The 23,925-nt window shown below is 35.6% G+C and overlaps 1 protein-coding gene across 1 annotated transcript; it reads right to left on the bottom strand.

Annotated features, from left to right (window-relative positions):
- Positions 1 to 2,951: 2,951 nt before the first annotated feature.
- LOC134666056 (endocuticle structural glycoprotein ABD-4-like) lies at positions 2,952 to 21,782 on the bottom strand. The gene is made up of 4 exons (XM_063523168.1): positions 21,738 to 21,782; positions 14,305 to 14,438; positions 13,217 to 13,388; positions 2,952 to 3,132 (listed from the first exon to the last, which is right to left on the bottom strand). The coding sequence occupies exons 1-4, from the start codon at positions 21,738 to 21,740 to the stop codon at positions 2,995 to 2,997; spliced, it is 447 nt and encodes a 148-aa protein (XP_063379238.1). The 5' UTR covers positions 21,741 to 21,782; the 3' UTR covers positions 2,952 to 2,994.
- Positions 21,783 to 23,925: the final 2,143 nt, after the last annotated feature.

The raw sequence follows: 23,925 nt of genomic DNA, 5'->3' as shown, positions 1-23,925 counted from the left end.
GAACAAATGTTGGTCAGTATGAGGAGTACAGTCTACAGTTAAATTTTTTGCTCATATTTGGCCACACCTGGTATACCAGCCTCGAAATGAAGAGCGAACACATGCCATTTACTATTCGAGTAGGTAATTTACCTTTATATGTAAATTGACTAGCCGATTAATTAGGAAAATAATTTAATCTTAAATACTTAATAACGACTTATAATGTATTTTTGTATATACCATTAGTATTTAGTGTTTAACTTACGCAATGAACATTTAAAACTTATTATACGACCTACTCATACGACTCCGTAAAATAAGGTACCTTGGCATACTTGTAGAAATTAAATTAATTATTCTTAGGACTCCAGTAACTCTTTAAGTTTAGTTTGAGTAGGCAAAACGAGATAAAAATACCTAGATGTATAAGTAAAGTAATATTTCTAGCAATTGGAAATGATTAGAAAGCTCATGTCTGGGTTTCGTTGATGTCTTTTATTCTTAGGAAAGTAGGTACCTACGAGTATTTGCACATCGAAAACAAAGGAGGAACATGAAAGTAGGTACCTACGAGTATTTGCACATCGAAAACAAAGGAGGAACATGAAAGTAGGTACCTACGAGTATTTGCACATCGAAAACAAAGGAGGAACATGAATTTACAGTCGACATCAAAGATAAGTTTACATTTTTCGCCTTATTACAAAGGAGTAAGGTGCAAAAGTGTAAACATATCTTTGACGTCGAATGTACTTGTTTGGTATGGGGAAATATGTTGATATTTTAATTGAATTTTTTTTTGTTCAGCGAAGTTTGTATAGGTACTTAAACGAATTTATTTCCACTAATTATAGGATGGTATTGTGTAAATATGTTAGCAATAAACTCTTTACTAATTGGACTACAAATACCATGCGCGTTGCATCTGTCCTTCAACTATGTATTTTATAATATCAGTAATATCACACAATACTCTATATATTTGTTTTTGTGTGCTTACATATTTGACCTTTAAATTGTGTTGTTTTTTTTCTGCTATTGTTTTGGTTACTCTTAATATGAAATATACCTACTACATTGGCAAAGGCCGGGGTAACGCTAGGATGAAGAAGAAGATGAAATGTGAGGTTCCTCGGCAAAATATATCTTATGGCGGCTGGCGCTTACATCGCATAGCGCAGCAATAATATTGGATCGGCGTTAATAATAGCGTAAGCGCCAACCGCCATAAGGTACTTTTACCCGTGGGACGTCACAAATAAAGATAGTGTCATCTGAATCATTATTGATGATAGGACTATGAACAAGAACATGGGAAACGTTGACGAGAGATTGATGGTAAACGATGTATTTACTGTTTGAGAATAATAAAATATAATTAGATAATTAGAGTCATCCTCATTTACACAAAAAAAAACGATCCTTTAGATAAAATACTATTCTAAGTAATAACTAAATACTATACTACATGAAATAACTTAATACAGGGTGAAATCTGAGATTGAAATCAAAATAAAGTATTAATTAATTTTTGTTGAACTTGTCTTTTATTTTATTGTTCCGTTATTTTGAAAAATGCTGTTATGAAATGTTGCCTAGAGGTTGCATCTCATTATTATAGAGTTATGACTGTTATGAGATCAGTTAATCAGAATAATTTAAAAACGCATTTTTTTATTGACTGATATGTAGCTTTAATGGTTGCTATTTTCATTATGCTATAATGACACGAATTTATTTCACAAGCGCATTCAATAGCTACTTATAAATAAATTTATATCTACTTAGCATTAATTATAGTAAAAAATAATAATCCCGAATTTTACACTGCAATTTGGTAAAAGACATAAAAAAACGGCTATCGAGAAAGTGAAAAAAAAAGTAACCAAAGTTATCAGACTTTGTAAGCATTGCACTTTATTAATATACAGTAACTACACGCTATATTTACTCCTTTTATAGTAAAATAAGCGCTGGACATTAATATGTGGATGCAGTTGTAGTCAGTTGTTGGTTTTCTTATTACCTATCAAACAACTTTTATTTTAATTTCAATGTAGTGTAACTAACTTATTTTAAATACTCTATGGCATTGTACAAAACTTGTGTTACCAACGTTTAATTATAGGTAACATACATTTAAAATCTACGTGACATATTCCTATGAGATAATAACTGACAGCGCCAAGTTAATGTTGATGATTTAATTTGTAGGGATATTGCGAAACTGACAGCGACGACGTCGGTTGGTACCATTTTTGATACAAATTTTTGGTACAAACAGCTGTACTCCAAACTGTACATCGGTGGACCTTATTACAAAAGCCACCGATGTACAGTTAACAGTATGGGCGATTGTAAAAAACGAATCATCCGACGTCAGACGGCATTGTTACGCTATCACCCTGTATTCCGCTCATACAATTTTGATTGTTTTCCAATACTATTGTAAATATCACCGAAAACCATAATGATGCAATAATGTAATGTAAATTTTGCAATCCTAATTTTAATATTTTTAAGCCCCGTTTCTCTTCTTTATTTTAGGAACTGGAACTATTCGACTCGTTAAAGTTCCATTCGGATTCAGGTTGCACCAGCATTGCTGTCGACTGCTTTGCTGCCGCAAATTTCGAAATACCGGACGAAAAAATATCGATTTTGACATTCGCGGTAGTAATTGCAGTAATTGCGGTAGTAGTTGCAAACGGTACCACTTGACTTCGTCACTCGAAAATCGGTGGAAAACGGTAAAATGCTTATTTTTGAATTACGAGCGACAGAAATTGACAATCTAGTGGTATTGACCATTCAACTTCAATTCTATTAGTAGAATTTAAATGCCTAGTAGTGGAGATATTATTGAACGAAATACACGAAATAGAGTCGTCGAAAATCAAAAATCGGCTCCCAGCGCCCTAACCAGACAATAATTTTGTATGAGCGGAACATACCTTACACTCACATTAATAATATACATTTTAGTCTATGCGATGGAATGTAAATGCTAGTTCAGAATCTCCTGAAAGGCGCCGCTTGGTACTGAGGCTGTAGGTTAGTTGAGGCCGGGGTTGGTGGTAAGGTCTTCAGAAAATCCAGGGCCTTTTGTATGGCTGGCGGGATCGGCGGCGGGGTCGGGAGGTGCTCACCCTGGAAACATTAAAAAATTCATTAAAAATATGGTGATTGACTTTATTTATGTACAGAAACTAATTATAGTCTTACTGGTTTACTTAGGTACAGCCTGGCAAAAAAGAGTAGATATCAAAAAGTGGCAACACTGTAGAGTCGTCCCGTTTTCTTATATCAATTGGTTTGAAAGGGATGACACTACAGTGTTGCCACTTTTTAATTTCTACTCCTTTTTGCGAGGCTGTAAAGTAGACTCAAAATTGGGATGGTATTTGACAGTTATCGCGACTTTTGTGATAAATTGTCATTTCAAGGCCGAGCTATTAAATTAGACATGTGCCGATATCAGTTGGTCATATTCTCATATTTCAGTTGGCCGATATCAGTTGGTCATTTTCTCATGTGTCGTCGTAGTAGTGACATTGCCTAAAAAGCAGGTGATCCATACCAAAGAATTAAAAACAACCATAACTCATGAATAAATCTTTGAACCCGCCCCGCCCCGGGTTTGATAGGTAGGGTCACTAAGACAAAAACAAAAAAAAAAACACTTTAAGAAGTTACCGCATATTATTGTAGTTTATTAAAATAGTTTAGGGTGTAGCTGAATGGTGCGATCTGTGCCAAAATATTTTACCGGTACGGTGGGGGTGTATTTAACAAGGTTTGTGGGACGTAAGAGTTCATTAAAGGTCAGATTACACTTTTCAAAATTAAAATCACACATTTCTGCATACCTATTATATTCACACTTAATGCAATAGGTGACAGATCAGCCTTACCCACCGCTTAAAGAGCCGGTTACAAAACAAATTTGAAATTAGTTCCCATTATTGTCACCATCTGCCACTGATTTATAGCAGATACAATTTAAATTAACCTATTCGATTTACATAACGGACAGTTTGCCAATAGGTTACGACAGGTGATAATGGGGCATCTCGACTGACGAATTGCGAATATCTAAATAAAATACGGAAAAAATATAAAAAAGTTATCAAGACGCACTTGTTACAATCTAACGACTTTAGTTACATATATTAAGAATTTTAATTAGTTTAAGATAGATATGTATATTATCGTGTTATTTTCTCGAACTCCCCATCGGCACACAAACCTCCTTAAGGTTTTGCCCACGATGGGTCTTGTAATAATAATAACGTACATTAATTTGCTTATTGTTCAATAAATAAAAATAAAATATTTTACGCTATAGTCGTATTGTTTTGAAATTCTTGACGGAAAATATGGAGCATGGCTCTTTAATGTATGTCTATCATTTTAACAAAAAAGCCGTTTTAATTTTAAAAACATTAATATTTATTGTCTTGTAGATACGTACCTACCAAATATATTGTTTCAAGTGAGATGCGTTCCGAGGCTGCGAGTGAGGTCAAAATTAGATCAATTTATAAAATTATAATTCTCCATACAAACGTAGTCTTAATTTTTTTCGCTGTATATCAATGAACATTATTTAAAATGTTTTTAGACAATAATGTATATTGACCACAGTTTTTTGATTATTATAAGAGTTAGAAGTTATAAGCTTTGATGAAAGGTTAGAAAGTTTTAAAATTTTAGTTCTCGCTCCTAATTCTTATAATAATTAATAAATTGAAAAAAAAAAACTAACGAAGGACCATAATCTACCCTAGCTAAATTTAAACCTAACAAAAAACGAACAATTCAGAGATCCATCGCAGCCAAAATGAAAAGGAAGTCCTCACATTGGCACTCTTGGATGTGCACTCTTGTCAAACACAATTTAAATGATAATTGAATTGCAATACTGACAGCGACAGTTGCGTATTTCAATTTTGACCTTGTGTGACATTTGGTGAAATGGCTCAACCGTCAAACTGACCAACGTCTGTCAAGTCTATTACGAGAGTACCCAGCAACGTTGAAGAAATACTTTATAGGCAAGAACAAACCTGTGACCCTAGTGAATAAGGGTACAAGTATCGGACAACGCAGTCGTAAAGGGACGTAAGTTCCAAGTAACACTTATGCCCTTTTACACCTAAGCTGCGCGAGACTTGTACCCTTTTTCACTAGGGCCACAGAAACAAAGTAAGAATTGATCGTTGACAGGTATGAATTGGCCCTGTCAGAATATGACCTTTTTGTATGGCCCAAGGGGAATCCCTTATGGATCCCACTGGCCCGGGAGAAGCTCAGTGGGTACTTCCGACTTCCACGAACTTCCCCTGGGGTGTTCCGCCGCGCGCTTTATTGGCGGCGTTTCAGGACAGAATATATTTTAACCTACATAAACCCCCTTATTTATAAAACAATAAATCTTTGTTAAATTTTGTATCTTTCTAACAAACACAAATATGAAAATGGAAGATATAGGGACAAACTATTATCAACGGCTTAGAGTTGACATACCTTTATGAATAACTTCATAAGAATATGCCCGCCTCCGTAGGCTGGTATAACCACACAGCACCACACGAGCCGTACCTAATGTCTACCAAATGATATAAAAAACCGGCCAAGTGCGAGTCGGACTCGCACACGAAGGGTTCCGTACCATTAAGCAAAAAACGGCAAAAAAATCACGTTTGTTGTATGGGAGCCTCAATTAAATATTTATTATATTCTGTTTTTAGTATTTGTTGTTCTAGCGGCAACAGAAATACATCATCTGTGAAAATTTTAACTGCCTATCACGGTTCATGAGATACAGCCTGGTGACAGACAGATGGACGGACGGACGGACAGCGGAGTCTTAGTAATAGGGTCCCGTTTTTACCCTCTGGGTACGGAACCCTAAAAGCAGGCAGATCGGACTTGCAGCAACGGCCGTATAGGTCACGGGTCGGCGTTTGATATTTTGCAGCGACATTTGCCGGCGGTTTACCAACTCACACACCCGCGCTCTTCGAATATCCTACGTTCTTTACGTTATTTACATTATTCTGAAATCTTCTTATGTTCGTCTAGGCTAGACCATGTTTTGTATGTAAAGGGGCCCACAGATTACCCGTTCGCCGGACGATATCAGCCTGTCAGGTGTTCGGAGCTGTCAAATTTTGCGTTTAACTGACAGGCTGATATCGTCCGGCGAACTTTAGAGTGACATTCCATTTCCAACTGCAGCTGCAATACTGTTCATTTTACTATGGAAATTGACAATGACAGCGACGCGTTTCCATAGTAAAATGAACAGTATTGCAGCTGCAGTTGGAAATGGAATGTCACTTTTATAATCAGTGGGCCTTTTAATACTTAATTTTCAAACACCGATAGAGCTGGTCCGTGCTAACTTTTCATTGCATTTGTAATGACAAAAAATGGTCGTAATCATAAGTCATTAATTGCAAACCATGGTACATAGTTGTTACAATTTAATGTTGTAGTTGTTTGTTCTATTGACATGTCCGGTCCCGCTGTTATTGTATAATTTTAATTATGTGCATGTATTAGTTTGTAAGATTTTTCTAACACAATATCATATTGTTATAGAAATAAATAAATGAATGAATGAATGAATGAATTACAGGAACACACGCGCTACACGGTAACCTAAAGAGGGTCATCCAGCGTGGTAATGCTGCGAGCATTATAGGACACACGGTTTTGTATACAATTTGTGAACACAATTTTATATAATGTTCTTTATTCACAAAAAAACTCAAATAAGTGGAAGAGTTTAAATTGCGAACTTGACATTTATAAAGTATTATATCTGTCTTCACACTGCAGAGTGCAGATTTTTCTTGATAACAACAATATTTATGTCCTACGTCGTTGGCGTGATTGCCTGACAAGGTGCGAGTTTTGTCAGCCAACCGACACTGTCTCAATACAAGCCTAATTTGTCATGAATATAGCCCAATGTATCAATTATTATATTCGTAAATAAAATAGGCCATATACATATCGTATCATATCATAAAACACTTATGTTAGTAATTTTGTGTGTGTTTTTTTATCCGTATTTTGTATGTAATTCGACATTAAGAGACCATATACATCTCTTAGTAATTGTAATACGTTAGATTGAATTGTTAGTTTTATTTTATAAAATTGTTGATGTTATTATTTTTGCTTTTATGTAAATTCAATGTTGACGTGTAAAAGTGCCCTTGTGGCCTATTTGCTGAATAAATGTTGATGTTGATGATGTTGAATTTAATAAACAGTATAATTTTGTTTACATAATTGTTGTAAAATGATATAGTTTACAGTTAAATGAAGGTATATTTTTGTTTGATATCCTTACAGTTAAGATTACATTAACCACCTTAAGTTCTCATGAATATCGTATGGCATGATTTGCGCGTAGGTACCCGTAAATGTTGTACCAAAGATACATGCGGCGCGATTCGGGAAATGCATTAGAGATTAACTAGATACTATATAGTAAAGATATGTGAGTGATATGTGTAAAGGGGTAAAGGTACTTTATGGCGGTTGGCGCTTACGCTATTATTAACGCCCCTCCAATATTATTGCAGCGCTATGCGACATAATTGCCAGCCGCCATAAGGTGCCTTTTGCCGTGGAACGTCACATATCTTTACTATATCGTATCTAGTTAATATCTAACTGCCGTATTCGAACTTCAAGATATTCACAAGCGACGACACGTACTAGATCCATTCTAAATACGTTATAGTTTAGATATTAACTAGGTAGTTCTCTTTTGCATCGCAATTCGGGCAACCAATGTCACTTTTACGTTAGATAGAGTAAGATATATATTAGACGTGAATTGGATCTCTAAGTCATATCCTGTGGAAATCGTTCAACAGTATCTCCAGAATCGCGCAAATGTCAAATTTGACAGGTTAGATCTTAAACATCGTTATCGTATCTTGGTGATGTCTAAAAGATATCCAATAGATGTATATTTCAAAATCCGAATCGGACCCATATTCATTTCCCGAATCGAGCCGATGGGTACCTAAAATGGGCATGAATAGGCGAAGATGCATCATCAATTACATCAGCACTAGCTCTACCAATCTTAAGTACCTACACGTATATCTATGTGCAAAACAACATGTCTTGTATTAGCTATAACATTATTTAAATATACAAAACATTACATACTTTACACAGTCGTAAGTAAAATGACCTAAGAATGTTATGAAACACCTAACCGCAAATTCATTTTAAGGAAAGGTTACGTTGTGAGTTATCATAAAACAATGACTAAATCTATCCTTCTACGATCTCTGATACATATGGTAATCGCAATGTATATTCGTGAAACAAGTGTGGAAAGCATGGAATTGCCGACGATTTGTAGTGGTGTGGCACTTACTAAATCCTAACATACACATATCTACACACACATCTACACATACAATCATACATTCACATATCTACTTACCATTATCCTGAATTACTTACGTAGGTAACTTATAGTAAGACCTATATTGATTGTAAATATTAATAGATAATAAATGATTTGTATTTTACATTGATTTTTTGCAAAGTTGGTATCATTTTAAAAACTTGCAAATTTACATAAAAGTCGAATCTATAGCCGACTAGGTCAATGACACTTATTGTCTAGATTTAAGATGATTTCAGTCCCGAGGTCAAGCAAAACTTTTATGCTACTACTTTACATGAAAAAGTGATTCCGATGATCATTTATTTGGATACGCCTGTTAAGCTTAATTAAATTTCAATGGCTTGTGGTTGTCGTGGTGCAGCTGTAAAGTACGACTTACACTCGACGTATCGATTGGAACGATACCTATTCGATTTTGTCTAACAGGTTGCAACATGGTTATCATGAGACCACTTTTAATTTTTACCTTAACACTCATCTATATTTGTGTACGATTTATCATGGAATTCACCTACGACGTCGAACTTTAAAAAAATACAAAGCTTGTATTTCTTACTAATACACTGCATTTCTTCATATTGAATATAATAGTTAATTAAAAAGTTGAAATAACCCCATAAACTATTTAGTAACAATGTATTAAAGGATACGTTAGGTATATCTCAACTGCATTGCCGCGGGAAATATCAATACCTACAGTCGACAGCAGCCATGCGGCTCGACAATGCAGTCAGAATTGGAAAGTGACGTTTCGTCTTATCATAACAACGCCTAATTTCCTTTACTACTTATTGGTTTTTGTTTTAAATAATTAATTAAGTAAGCAAGCATGTTACTTTCACGCAGATTTAGGTTTTACACCAAGTAATTATTATTTACGCTCCGCCAAGAATAAAGAACAATGAATGTGTAAATCGTACTTAACGAATCACACGAACTAGTCAGTCCAGTGTCCGATTCTGCGAACATCTCTGGTCAATGTGCTAAAAGCGGTAAAATATATCGACATGTAACATTGTTTCTGCCTCGTATGGTTAGCGTTGCGATGATCCCAGGAGAAAACGTGTCAAGGATGCCTCCGCGGGCGTTGCATCGCGAACTTTAACAGGTGTTGAGAACACGTATTTTAATTTTAGGTATTATTACACAATTACAGCTGATCTGATTATACCTCAGTCTAGAGAATACTAAGTAAAATACCTATTTTGTTTTAAAATTATCTGGTTCATCGAAAGCTCGCGAGTTCAAAAAAATCATAAGTCAATGCAATTTATGAAAACTCGTGTCAACATTTTTTTTGACAATAGGATTCATTAAAATGTTGCTAGTGTTCCATTGCCACTGTGCCTATAATAAATACCTAAATAAAAAATGTATTAACAATAGTAAAAGTAAAGTAGGTACCTAAGCTCGGTCAGACTTGTATTGTGAGTAGGTACCGAATAATTATAATATGAACAATGTGTCCGTGCCACGACTAACTATAAACATTTTTGAATATACCGGGTGTGGCCTATATAGGCCAAGCAATAAGAAGTTATAGAGGGAAACGCTAGGAACACAATTTTTGACTCCGTAACTTTGTTTGGACTAGTTAGGAGGTGAACATATCAAAAGTCCCCGGCCGTAGCCCCGGTGCTGGGGGGTAGAGGGGGGAAAGAAGGTCGAATGTTTTGGTATTTCATTGATATCTTGGAAACTTTGCGTCTTAGCGACATGACTACTAAGAGAAACCGAAAGCTGATAAAATTTGTTACAAGTTTTATTCAGTCAAGTTTTTCGATATCTTGAATAGTTTTTGAGATATCCGCTCTTGAAAGTTTATTTAGGGCTTTAAATTTTATCTTGATATCTACATTAGTGAAGCTGCTACGCCGAGTTTGGTATCATTTTCGTATAAATCGGGGGTGCTGAATTCATTTTTGGTATCACATTGATACCATTCCTAAGAAAAAACATATAAACTTTAAACAAATACCTTTTTTTCAAATTTCCTCTTCACGCTTAAACCGCTCAACCGATTTAATTGAAATTTGGTATACAGATATTTCAAGTCCCAAGACAGGACGTAAGATACTTTTTATCTCAATAATCACCCTTTAAAGTTGTGAAATGGAGTATGGGGGGAATTCAACTTCGTCGACGAAACTGGATTCCTGAGGTTAATACTGCTTAAGGTAAGGTTTGAAGTCATGTTTGGTATCATTTTCATCTAAATCACAGATGTATACCATCCTAAATTTCATCTAAACCGGTTCAGCGGTTATTGATTCCCCATACAAACTTCCACCCCACTTTTCACACCCTCAAAAGATGCTTTTGGTTATAAAAACTATCTTATGTCCTGTGTCGAGACTGAAACTATTTCTATACCAAATTTAAACGAAATTGGTTCAGCGGTTTAAGCGTGAAGAGGGATTTAAAAATATATATTTTTTATAATTTTGGTTTTACTTCGAAATAGTGTCAATGTGATACCATAAATGAAGTCAACACCCTCGATTTACACGAAAATGATACCAAATACGGCTTAACAGCTTCACTGATGTAGATATCAAGATAAAATTAAAATCCCTAAATAAACTTTCAAGAGCGGGTATCTCAAAAACTATTCAAGATATCGAAAAACTTTACTGGATAAAACTTGTAACTAATTTTATCAGCTTTCAGTTTGTCTTAGTAGTCATGTCGCTAAGACGCAAAGTTTCCAAGATATCAATGAAAAACCAAAAAATTCGACCTTCTTTCCCCCCTCTACCCCCCAGCACCGGGGCTACGGCCAGGGACTTTTGATATGTTCACCTCCTAACTAGTCCAAACAAAGTTACGGAGTCAAAAATTGTGTTCCTCGCATTTCCCTCTACAACGTTTTTTGAGCATTCATTTCCTGACCTAATAACACGAGCAAATAATTAAAACATAGATTGTACTGACGGTGACAATTTTGTTCAACAACTTTTAAAAATTAGATAGATAGAGATAATATTTATTTCTGATGTAAATAGCAGAAATTCACAACAAGAATTATGAAGTATAGACTCTTTATTTCTCATACAAAATAAATATTACCTTCAATGGACGTCATCGCCACGCCATATCATTGTGATTGACGTTGCTAGTCACGCCTTAAACATAACAAAATTCGCAACACATTGCGTCTTAGAATAAACTTTAAAGTGTATTAAAAATCAAACCACAAGTTATTTTTAAAAGTCGCTGAACAAATGTTGGTCAGTATGAGGAGTACAGTCTACAGTTAAATTTTTTGCTCATATTTGGCCACACCTGGTATACCAGCCTCGAAATGAAGAGCGAACACATGCCATTTACTATTCGAGTAGGTAATTTACCTTTATATGTAAATTGACTAGCCGATTAATTAGGAAAATAATTTAATCTTAAATACTTAATAACGACTTATAATGTATTTTTGTATATACCATTAGTATTTAGTGTTTAACTTACGCAATGAACATTTAAAACTTATTATACGACCTACTCATACGACTCCGTAAAATAAGGTACCTTGGCATACTTGTAGAAATTAAATTAATTATTCTTAGGACTCCAGTAACTCTTTAAGTTTAGTTTGAGTAGGCAAAACGAGATAAAAATACCTAGATGTATAAGTAAAGTAATATTTCTAGCAATTGGAAATATCCCACGCTAGTGACACACCTAGTGATGCCACTCGTCAGGTCAAGCAAAATTCACACGCCGGATTATACGTACCGATGGGTTTATAATTATGATAAGTTTGCCTATTTTGTGTAAAAAAAATGGTTTGCGAATTTAAAGATGTTGCACTGTGTGCGTTACCGATTATTTTATAGTGCATTGTGTTGACAGATAAGATAAGAAGAAGTACATTATTATTATTATTTGGATTAGACAAGCTTCTCGAAAGATCATCTATTCTCTATTCATCACCTTAACCACCATCAGGAACACAACAACTGTATACAGGATGTCCCTAGCCAAACACAGCCGAAATGTACATAATGTATCGGTTACGAAGAAATTAACAAATTACTATTTTTTACTTCGGAGCAGCCTGTATGTGTTAGTAGCTACTGAGGTAATAAATAGTATGAAACCTTCTTCGACCTTTTTGATTATCTTTTTTATTTATGACACTAATAAGATTCTGACTTTTAAAAAATGTCATCATTGCCGCATATTTTCGAACAAATTGTCAAAAGCACTGCGAATCAACTTCAACTTCAACATTTATTCAGCAAATAGGCCACAAGGGTACTTTTACATGTCAACATTGAATTAACATACAAGCAAAAATAATAACAATACATCAACAATTTTAATTAATAATTATTGAATGTTTATACCTACAGTGTGTTTCTTTTTGTTGTCGATTATTGAAAATAACTTTTGTTTGAAAATTTATTTTTTTATCTTTTGTTCTAATTAATAAAATATGAACGTTAGAGCATTCCTGAGAAGTAACCCTACGTGGTCGTGGGAAAAGCTCTTGAGTAGTTGACGGATCTTTTCTAGGGGGCAATTGCACAAAAGATCCCTATGGGTCGAAGTGTATCCGTAAGGGCCCCCGAAAACAATAAGATAAGATAAGATAAGATAACCCTACGTGGGATTACAAGGTTTGTCCAGTGGCTTAAGACAGCCTGTATATTCACAGAGTACCTTCGTAGGTACAGGCTACGAGTAATTGGTTGTGGTAGGTACTCTTCTACTCAAAACACGTAAATTTAATATGAAGTCAAAACGGTAAACAAAGATTACTTAAGAGGCAAAATTACCAACCTGTGGCTGGAAGCCGTTTTCGTCGGCGATGTAGGTGAGAGATATGAGCTGTCCCTCGGGCGACTTGTAGCTGAACTTCCCTTCGGCAACCTGCACCTCCTCGGGCTCGCCCTTGCCGAAGTTCTTCACGTAACCAGATTCTTCGGCGGTGATCTCGTTGCCCGTCTCGTAGCTACAATAAGTAAAGGGATCGTTAACGTAAAATTGTAATTACCTATTTAAAACTCACAGGTAAGTAGGTAAGGCAGTATAGGTAAGTAGGAACGCGGCTGGTATGTTGGGGACGTTTGTGCCGGGTACTTACTGGATTAAGATATAGGTTTATGGCTTGTTATTATGTGTTTTGTAATGACCAATTTCCTTTTAATTTTGACGATGCCTGTTGCGGATGACATATGTGAAAGTAAACATTTTATTTTGACGAAACCTAGGGTGACGAAGCCTGCGCTGTGGATCTGAAGGTACCTATGCTGTTATTATTATGTTTCTGTTTTGGGTCAATAAATATATATTTGATGATTATTAATTTAATAGGTAAGTAAGTAATAACCTCGTTGCAATATTTGCGATGGACTGACCAAAGGAAAGCTTCTCACGGGTCACCTTTAAATCTGTGCGTACGAAAAGCATGAAGCCGACCACTGACTAACGGTCCGCCGGACGATATCGGCCGGTCAGTTGTTCGGAACTGTCAAATTTTTTTTCTAACTGTCAGGCTGATATCGTCCGGCGGCCGTTAGTCAGTGGTTGGCTTTAAATAGAAAGAAGTATGGCGGTAAACAATAAAAATTATTCACTATACAGGGTGTTTGGTACATCGTTTGCCAAATTAAAACGGCAGATAGCTTGAGTCATTTGCTATCTTCTCATGCCTATAAAAACAAAATTGGCCATGGTTTTTTTTACTACTACGCAACTAAAAATTTAAAATTTACGAAAAACTGTTATAGAAATGAAAAAAAAAATATTTTAAATTTTCTAGGCCTTAGAAGATAGCAAATGACTCAACCTATCTGCCGTCTCATTTGGCAAACGATGCACTAAACACCCTGTATGTTATGTTACGTGAAGAAATGTAATATACATACGCCCATTTATAAGTCCCGTCTACATTGGGTCCGTCAGTCTCGAAACGGAGGATCGGAATCGGCTCGGCGGTCGGCGGCTGTTTCGGCTGTTGCGCCACCACGGCAACCACCAGCGTCAGCAATACTGCAGAGATCTGAACACAAGACTAACAGTTCATTTGGAATAAACATAGCTTAGTTAAAATATTAAACACCTAAAGTACAAGTATTAAGGATGACTCACGGGGCTGGGCCGGAGCTTCCGGGGCTTCATTTTCTATGGAAAGCACCACATGCACAACCATCAACCAGCCGTCGTAGAAAATGACAGGTCGGACGCGCCGGCCCGGGCACACCCGGTCTAGCGTGAGTCATCCTTTATTAGGTATAGTTAGACCGTAAAAAGTCTGCAGCGATTTTGATAGCCCACGCAGTGCAAGTGTCATTTTAAACATCAAACTTCTATGAAATTATGACGTATAAATAACACTTCCACTGCGTGGGCTATTAAATCCGCTGCAGACTTTTATTGGTGCGACTATAATACAAATACAAAATTAGCCCTGTCAAATTTTTCAGATCTAAACTAAGCCCAATAATTAAGAAATGCGGTTTTACAACAATGTTGAATGGCATGAAATAATTATAAGTCAACTTTCCCGTGCCTACCTGTTATTATAATTGTTATTTCTATTAAAAGGTACATGGATACATTATTATGAAATCAAAAAATGTCGTTCAACATCGTGAAAATATAAATTGTTTTGCTTTATTTAATTTATATTGCTATATTTTTTTACAAAGATAAAATAAAGCCGTATGTTTATAAGATCATTACATAAATTAAAACCACTAACGTGAGGTTCTTGGTTATGATATTTTTATGTCTTAAGTAATCCGTGTTTAATATTGCTTACTAGTAAAATGCTTTTTGGACCCACGTAGTAGGTACCATGTAAATACATACTTTGTAAACATACTTAGATAGGACCTAAGTCGGTAGCTAAGCTATCGAGTATTGAGTTACAAATAGAGACGAAGTTAATACTGTATTTGCTTAGTAAAGATAAATGCCAAGATAAGATGCCTGATAGCTATTTGCGAGCAAAAACCTGTTTGCACGTAGGTGTTGCATTTGCGCAAGGATTTTGTATAGGCCATAATATATAGGCAGACCCTCAGCAACGGAACTATAAATTTTGACGTATGAATCCACATCAGCAAGCCTATTATGGATCGCTTTATCCACATTTATCCACGTGATAAAACAACTGTCACTTTTTAACTCTGCGGGATAGAAAGAGACGGACACCGTTTTATCACGCTGTCACGTAGACAAATACGACCATCATATCCGTACAGAAATAGATAACATGTATAATCATTATCAAAAAGAGGTAATGGGTAATGTGTATAATTCAAGAGTCCAAAAGAGAAAAAAAAGTTTAAAAACTCCATTAACCTACAAGTTTATTAAAAAGAAACTTTGTTGTCACATGATGAAGCGCTACCTATTGGTGTATTATAGGTTATACCTCTGTGTTAAATTACCATTAAAGTTACTATTTTCAGTTTCGATGTTACTTTTAAACGATTTATTATTACTCGTATTCTCATATAAGTATGTGCTGCGTTTATTTGATTAGCCATACATGTACCAATTCAAAAAGGTATTATATAATGTTTCTTATAACTAGTTATAACTATTGAAATTGAGTCATCATTCCTAACGCAGACATCATGAATAGTGCCATAATAAGCACATTTGCTCCGTCACATCTCTTGTACAATGCGGTGACGAAATCCTCCATGCTAGCGATTTCCGTGCCATGCACCAGGAAATGCACAAAATGCACATGCCGGAAGATGAACTTTACCGTTTGCGTTCACGAACAATGCTAGCCAATTTAGAGGAGTGTCGAAACCGCGGTTTACTCGGAAACTTACGGAGAATATTTAGGAAATAACAAGTATGTACAGTCAGCAGCAATAGTTGCTTAGCGGGAGAGGTGTTCAAAATGATCTTGACGCGACTTTATTGTTAAGAGAAGCGCGTTAAGGTAATTTTTTAGGGAAAACTCGATGTGGATGCGAATTTCAGTGCTTATTTACTACGCCAACTCTTTTATTTGTGTGTGTGTGTAGTCATAATGTGTGTGTTGGTTGTAAATAATATTCAATTTAATATTATGGCTATCAGGCATCTTATCTTGGCATTTATCTTTACACTAAGCAATACAATACTAACTTCGTCTCTATTATGTCAATGAAAGAAAATATACTTTAAAACAGTTGTTATGTTTTATATGTTAATTAAAACAATTACTGATATTAAACAATTTAATACATAATCTATTAATCTATTTTTAAAAATATTCGGGCTAGTAATGTTCTTCCACTCACCAGGAAGTTTGTTGTACAGTTGTACACCCTGGTAGTGTGCGCAATGACTCACTACTTTTAAATTCGGCTGCAACTTACAATGTAGGTATTTCCTTCTGGTTTTCTCCCGCATTTGTCTTTCTTCAGAGGTTTCGTATTCTCCTAGGTTTTTAACCAGGTCAGTAAGGAGCAATAGAATGTACAAAAACGGAACGGTTAGTATTCCCATCTTTTTGAAATGTTCCTTGCATGACTCAGGTTGTGAAATTCGCACTATGGTCCTTATCGCTCGCTTCTGAATTACAAAGGCTTTATGCCTATTATAGTCATAGCTATTTCCCCAAAATTTAACACTATAGCGAAGCTTTGACTCAACCAGTGCTTGATAAACCATTTTTAGATGCTTACGATCAACTACGTCCCGTAAGCTACGCAGAACATAGCAAGCCGAGCTGATGGAAGCCTCTATACTTGCAAGTTCATTCTTCCAGGTAAGTAGATCGTCAATATGGATACCAAGAAACTTAACATTGGTAACATTTTCTATATTTTTACCACAAAATGTCAGATCCAGCATGTCATTTTGCCTAACAGTAGACCTAAGGAGTATTGCACTGGTCTTACCTGGATTCACCTTCAATTTGTTGCAACTGAACCAGTTATGAAATAATTCTAGCGCTCGATTTGCCTTATTATTTAGATCTTCCAGCGAAGTAGAGTTTACAATGGCATTAGTGTCGTCCGCAAAAACTACTAAGTTGATATCCGGTATTTCTTTCGTGATAAATTGTATAAGGTCATTTGTATAGATAACGAATATAACTGGTATTAGTAGTAGTAGTATTAGTAATCACTTTATTGTACACAACATAGGTTATTAGGTATTGGTTGTAAAAATATCATACTTTTCACGTTACCATTGAGGTTACTAACCCTGTGACCGGTCAGGGTTAAGGCAAATGGAGATATTCAGAAAGCCACCGGAGTAGCGTTAGTGTAAGGATGACATGGACACAGTAACCGTCCATCTTTGATAAAATGAGTGACGGATTGAATGTTCTAATCGCGACAGTTATGCCACAACGACAGAAATGTAATCCATCAAGAACATATTGATACATCGCCCGCCCGCATCAACACTAGCTGCGTCGGCGAATTCATAGGGCATATGAAGTTTTTGACATTTTATTTTGAAGCATAATTATATGACAAATTTTGGCAATTTTTTATTAACCGCGAAATGCTCAAGTAATCTAGGCCAGAAAAATTAGAAGCAATGCTGCAGGATTTTGACGTAAAAATTTTAATACAGACCCATCTTATTTTAAATCATCACATAATATAGCGTATTTGTAATTTTTGCGAAATACGAAGTGCAACAAAAGTCGGAAACTTATTTGCAAGCTAAATTTATGGCGTTGTCAATTCTGTCATGTAACATGTTTTACGACAGCGTCTCGGTGAGCCGAAGGGTCACGTAAACGCGTCATATCTCTCATGGAACGTGACAGGAGAGAATGTCGGAATGGCACGGAATGAAGAGGTATAGGACAGGCGAGGATTGACAAGGATCTTTCTTATTTTGCATCCGTTTATGTTTAGCAAATGTTTATACAACCACATGTGTTCAGGATTTTTATGCAGATACAATCTTTTTTCAAAAAAATTTGAGAAAGTATGTACTTATATTGATACATACCTATTAGTAGTTGTCTGTAAACAGCCAGTATTTTAAACCCTTAAGAGGATAATAGACGACTACGCGCGACCGCTTCTTAATACCCACGTACTTCCCATTTTCCTCTCTGGATATGTCATAGAAAATATTTTTACTTGCATAAAGGATGACTTACGCTAGACCGGACCGCCGTGCCCGGGCCGAGGCATCCGATATGTCATTTTCTATGACGGCTGATCGGTGATCACGTGGTACTTTCCATAGAAAACGAAGCGCCGGAAAGCTCGGCCCCGGCCTAATTTAGCGTGAGTCATCCTTAATTCGAGGTAGGCATATTAACCGCAGCTATGGAAAGGCCGTTTATTTTTGGGATATCGATTTTTTAAATATTAAGTAGGTACATGGAGTTAATGGCTTTTACAAATTCGTATGGAATATGAATTTTGCTTTTAAATTCAAATCCAATTAAATATTATAATCCGAAAATCGAAAAGAGTCAAGTGAGAGGTGAAGGCGGTGGTAGTAGGAGATACCCCATATAGCCGACCTTCACCAATTTGTCTGACGGATGAAACTATGAAAATATGAAAGAAAATATGTTCCAGAACATAAATAAATAGGGTTGCCTAAAGAAAAATGGTCAAGCCTATTTCTAATAAATTATTGAAAAAAAATTTTTTTCGGCAAATTTCACCGATTTGTCTGACGAACGAAATAAGGTTCAATGGAAAGTATACAACTTGTACAATATAAATCAACTAGGTTGCCTATCTTTTTCCGGTCACTATTATGTGGTTGCCGTGTTTAAAGAGGTGAATTTATATCGATAATTGCACTCATCTGTCTGACGCTTGAATTATACATCAAAATGATGGTAATTTTATTGCAAAATACAATGGTATAGGGTTGCCTGCGAAAATCCGGTCACAAATAAGGGTTGCCAGGCTTTTGATTAAAATTTGAAGGGAAGACTTTTAGCGATAACTCATAAACGGCTTAACTGATCAAGTTTGTTTTAATTTTATTTGATTTAGTTTTATAAGCACTATTTTCATGATTTTTTTCATATTTTTTGGACAGATGGTTCAAAAGTTAGAAGGAAAAACCTTCTTTTTTTTTCTAAACGATTATTTCCGAAATGATTCACTTTATCAAGAAATGTTGTTTAAAGACCCCTATGTATTTAGAAAGGCCTATCCAACGACATCCCACACTATAAGGTTGAATCGATAAAAAAATTGTCACTCGCATTTTGTTTCTTTCAAAGCGATTATTTCCGAAAATATCCACTTTATCAAAAAATGTTCTTTTAGAACCCCTATTCATTTTGAAAGACCTTTCTAACAACATCCCACATCATAGGGTTGCCACGAAAAAAAAAATCCTCACGTACATTTTGTTTCGTTCGAGGCGATTATTTCCTAAAATATTCACTTTATCAAAAAATGTTTTCCAAACATCGTATTTATTTGAAAAGACCTATCTAACGACATATCACACTATAGGGTTGACGCGAAAAAAAGGTCATTTACATTTTTTTCTTTTTTTTTTCGTTTAGGGTTCTTCAACAATTTTTTTTTTGACAAAGCGAATATTTTAGGAAATAATAGCATCGAAAGAAACAAAATGTACGTGAGAATTTTGTTTTCGAGGCAACCCAAAGATGTGGGATGTTGTTGGAAAGGTCTTTCAAAATGAATAGAAGAACATTTTTTGATAAAGTGAATATTTTTGGAAATAATCGCTTTGAAAGAAACAAATTGTGTGTGACAATTTTTTTACCGTTTCAACCTTATAGTGTGGGGTACCGTTGGATAGGCCTTTCAAAATAAATAGGGGTCTCTAAACATCATTTCTTGATAAAGTGAATCATTTCGGAAATAATCGTTCAGAAAGAAAAAAAAAAGGTTTTTCCTTCTAACTTTTGTACCATCTGTCCAAAAAATATGAAAAAATCGTAAAAATAGTGCTTATAAAACTAAATCAAATAAAATTAAAACAAACTTGATCAGTTAAGCCGTTTATGAGTTATCGCTAAAAGTCTTCCCTTCTTATTTTAATTAAACGCCTTACGCAACCCTTATTTGTGACCAGATTTTCGCAGGCAACCCTATACCATTGTATTTGCAATAAAATTACCATCATTTTGATGTATAATTCAAGCGTCAGACAGATGAGTGCAATTATCGATATAAAATCACCTCTTTAAACACGGCAACCACATAATAGTGACTAGAAAAAGATAGGCAACCTAGTTGATTTATATTGTACAAGTTGTATACTTTCCATTGAAACTTATTTCGTTCGTCAGACAAATCGGTGAAATTTGGCGAAACAAATTTTTGACCATATTTCTTTAGGCAACCCTATTTATTTATGTTCTGGAACATATTTTATTTCATATTTTCATAGTTTCATCCGTCAGACAGATTGGTGAAGGTCGTCCATACAAACGGGATCATGGGATCTTAGACCATGGTGTGGGGTCTGAGGTTGGGGGTAGGGGGTTGACGACAATGACGAGTCGAGGTTTGAGGGGTCGGCGACTGAGGAGTTGGAGGGTTGGGAGCTGAGGAATCGGGGATATGAGGGGTTGGGGGTTTAAGTTATTAGGGGTTGATTTAATAGAGGGGTTCAAGGGTTAGCGAAGGGGCACAGGCTAGTGGTTTAGAGGTCGGACGTGCAGGGTTTGAGTAGAGGCTGGGGGTTGAGAAGTCTGCAACTAAGATTGGTTTTTTTAATGTACTTATTCAAGGGATCTTCTCTGATGTTGTATTTCGGCGTTTTATAACGTACCTAGTCTTGTTTCACCGAAAAAATATTGACAAGGTACTTAAAAGATCTTCATGATCAGTCAACATTTTTAGACTCAAAAGTTGCATTTTTTATTTTAAGCAATAACAATGTCTAATGAGGTAGTAAATGGACTCGGAAGAAGTAAAGTGGCTTAATTTAATTAAATAAATCTAAAATGATCTCCCCTGTGTATCCCTCATCATTGCGAACTTTAGAAAGTTTCATATTCCACATAAAAGGTTTATTCTGCTTTTTTTTCGAAAGACGCTATAGTGAAATTAATAGACATGCGTGTAAATACTCTAGTAAATTACTTTTTCATGCATATTAATAGGTAACTATATCTACATCTGTGGCAGCCATACCATTATTTTTTTTTCCTACAGCTGCAAAGTATTTGAAACCCCTAAAGTTAGTCAACTATGATAAATGTTCGTGAAGCAGACATTGGCCAAATGATATATACTATCTAACCAACTTCAGCATAAAATTGGCGAGAGAAATACATTACACTCAACTTATCTACTTTTTCTTTCCATTTTTCCACCCAAACTTCAACAGATGTCAACTAACGTATGTCTAAAATAACGTCACTCACCATTGTAATGCAAGTCTGGATGCACTCACGGGCAGCACGAATATGTGGTGGGTGACACCGCATAGGGTTTATATACCGGCTCCTTTACCTATGAACTTCGAGCGACCCGCGCTGCATCCCGGTGACTTATGCCGCACATTTTAATGCACCGTGCACTGAACAATCGTCGCCGCGTTTGAGCACGCTTGTCCTTATAAATAGAAATTAGTAGTGCGTATACTTTCGAACAGAAATGCATGTATTGTATGTATGCATAATAAAATTATCAATTTTCCATCAAGGCAGGAGATTGGAGATAGGTCTTTTATTTAAAATATAACCATTTGACTGCATGAATTTGCACACACAGATTGATGGTGAACCATATAAAGGCCTTAGGTTGGTATTGAACTGATATGAACAGCGATAAGAATAACAACATATATGATCACAAAATACCTACCCTTGATTAATTTAAAGGCTAAGTATTTATTAAGTAGTAAATAAAATAAATGTAAGCCGTGCTTTTTATTTTAGAGTCGGACCAAAAAAAGTCTGCAGCGGATTTGATAGCCCACGCATTGCATGTGTCATTTATACGTCATAATTTCATAGAAGTGTGACATTTAAAATAACACTTTCATTGCGTGGGCTATTAAATCTGCTGCAGACTATTCTTGGTCTGACTTTACCGGAGTAATAAATCTATTCTACCTAACCTTTTTTCCAGAAGGATAAAACGCCGGTTCTATTACAAGAAGAACGAGCAATGTCACATGTCATACCTGTCAGTTCCGCAAAAGCCATGTGTGAAAAATTTCGTAATAATAAGTAACATTATTACTTACATCGCGCTTATGTATTTGTGTATGTTAAGAATATAATCAGCAAACTTTCAGCAAATAGGCTATAAAGACTATTGGTTAAACTAACAGTGTAGGTACTTATTACCAAAAGCTTGACCATTGGAGAAGAAAAACCGCTATATAACTTCAATCAAGGCAAGAGAGGCAAGATGTTACCTCTACCAGATTCCAAGCCTTTGTTCCTGGATATACTCGTATGTACAGGTAAGTAAGTTTCTTAATGTAAATCGTCACGTGTCCGTCTTACGTCTTACGAATCTTACGGTCACGTGACCTGTCGCGAGTTTAACATTTATTCCCCATCACAAAAAGTGCACAGCGCCGCTAAAGAAGTTTTCACTTCAAAAACATTCTGTCACAAACCATCGGATGTCGTGAGTGTTGTGTGCAGCCAAAGTGAAAATCCTTAGCTGGGTCCACTTGTATCATTTTGCCGTATCGGATCTTCGTTGCGTAGCGTAAACGCATATCATGATATTCATGATCGTTAAAGTGACATTCCATTTCCAACTGCAGCTGCAATACTGTTCATTTTCTATGGAAATTGACAATGACAGCGACGCGTTTCCATAGTAAAAAAACAGTATTGCAGCTGCAGTTGGAAATGGAATGTCACTTAGTGTAGCGACGTGAGAGATTCCGTTATAAGAGTCTCGTTTCGGAATAATACGTCACTTTTTTGTGTTTTTCCTTTCGCAATTACCCGATTACACCCTATATCATTTTTAGAGCTTAAAATGAGCAAACTGGGAATACTGGTACTTAAATAGAATAATCCTTTGCAATTAGTATATTTTTAATTCAATAGGTACTCATGAATATGAAATGCTCAATTCAATACTCATAAACACTACACATTTACTATGTAGTACAGGATTCCTTATAATTTAACTATCCAAGAACACCATTTGTGGGCAGAAACGCGACGTTTCTTTTAAATTATCAGCGTTGGAAATCTCCAAAATTATCTGTCTGTCCGTTTTGATTTTTGCGTTTATTGTTGTCGATTTTGTATGCTACGCAGACGCCTACTGTACAATCGTTTACGGAGCATTTATTTGCCCATTTATAGCGCTCTTTGAACCTAGTTCTTATAAAAGCAAGAATATTAAAAAAAAGGAAAACGTACATACACAGATACTGGTAATATTGAATTCATATAAAAAATTACCCATCTAGGGCCAAAATCCAGAAAGGAAAATATCGAGAACGTTTGTATGGAAAAATTACCTACCTATATAAATTACTACCTCTAATGTATCATCTTAAGTCCGAAATTGTTCGACATGCTTCGTTCCATAAAGAGGGGCTTCATTCAACAGATATTTCTCATTTTGTATTGT

The sequence above is a fragment of the Cydia fagiglandana genome, chromosome 7, assembly GCF_963556715.1.
Source record: "Cydia fagiglandana chromosome 7, ilCydFagi1.1, whole genome shotgun sequence".
In the NCBI taxonomy this organism is placed as follows: Eukaryota; Metazoa; Arthropoda; class Insecta; order Lepidoptera; family Tortricidae; genus Cydia; species Cydia fagiglandana.
Note: the sequence above shows the minus strand (reverse complement) of the source record. Positions and strands in the feature narration are given on the sequence as shown.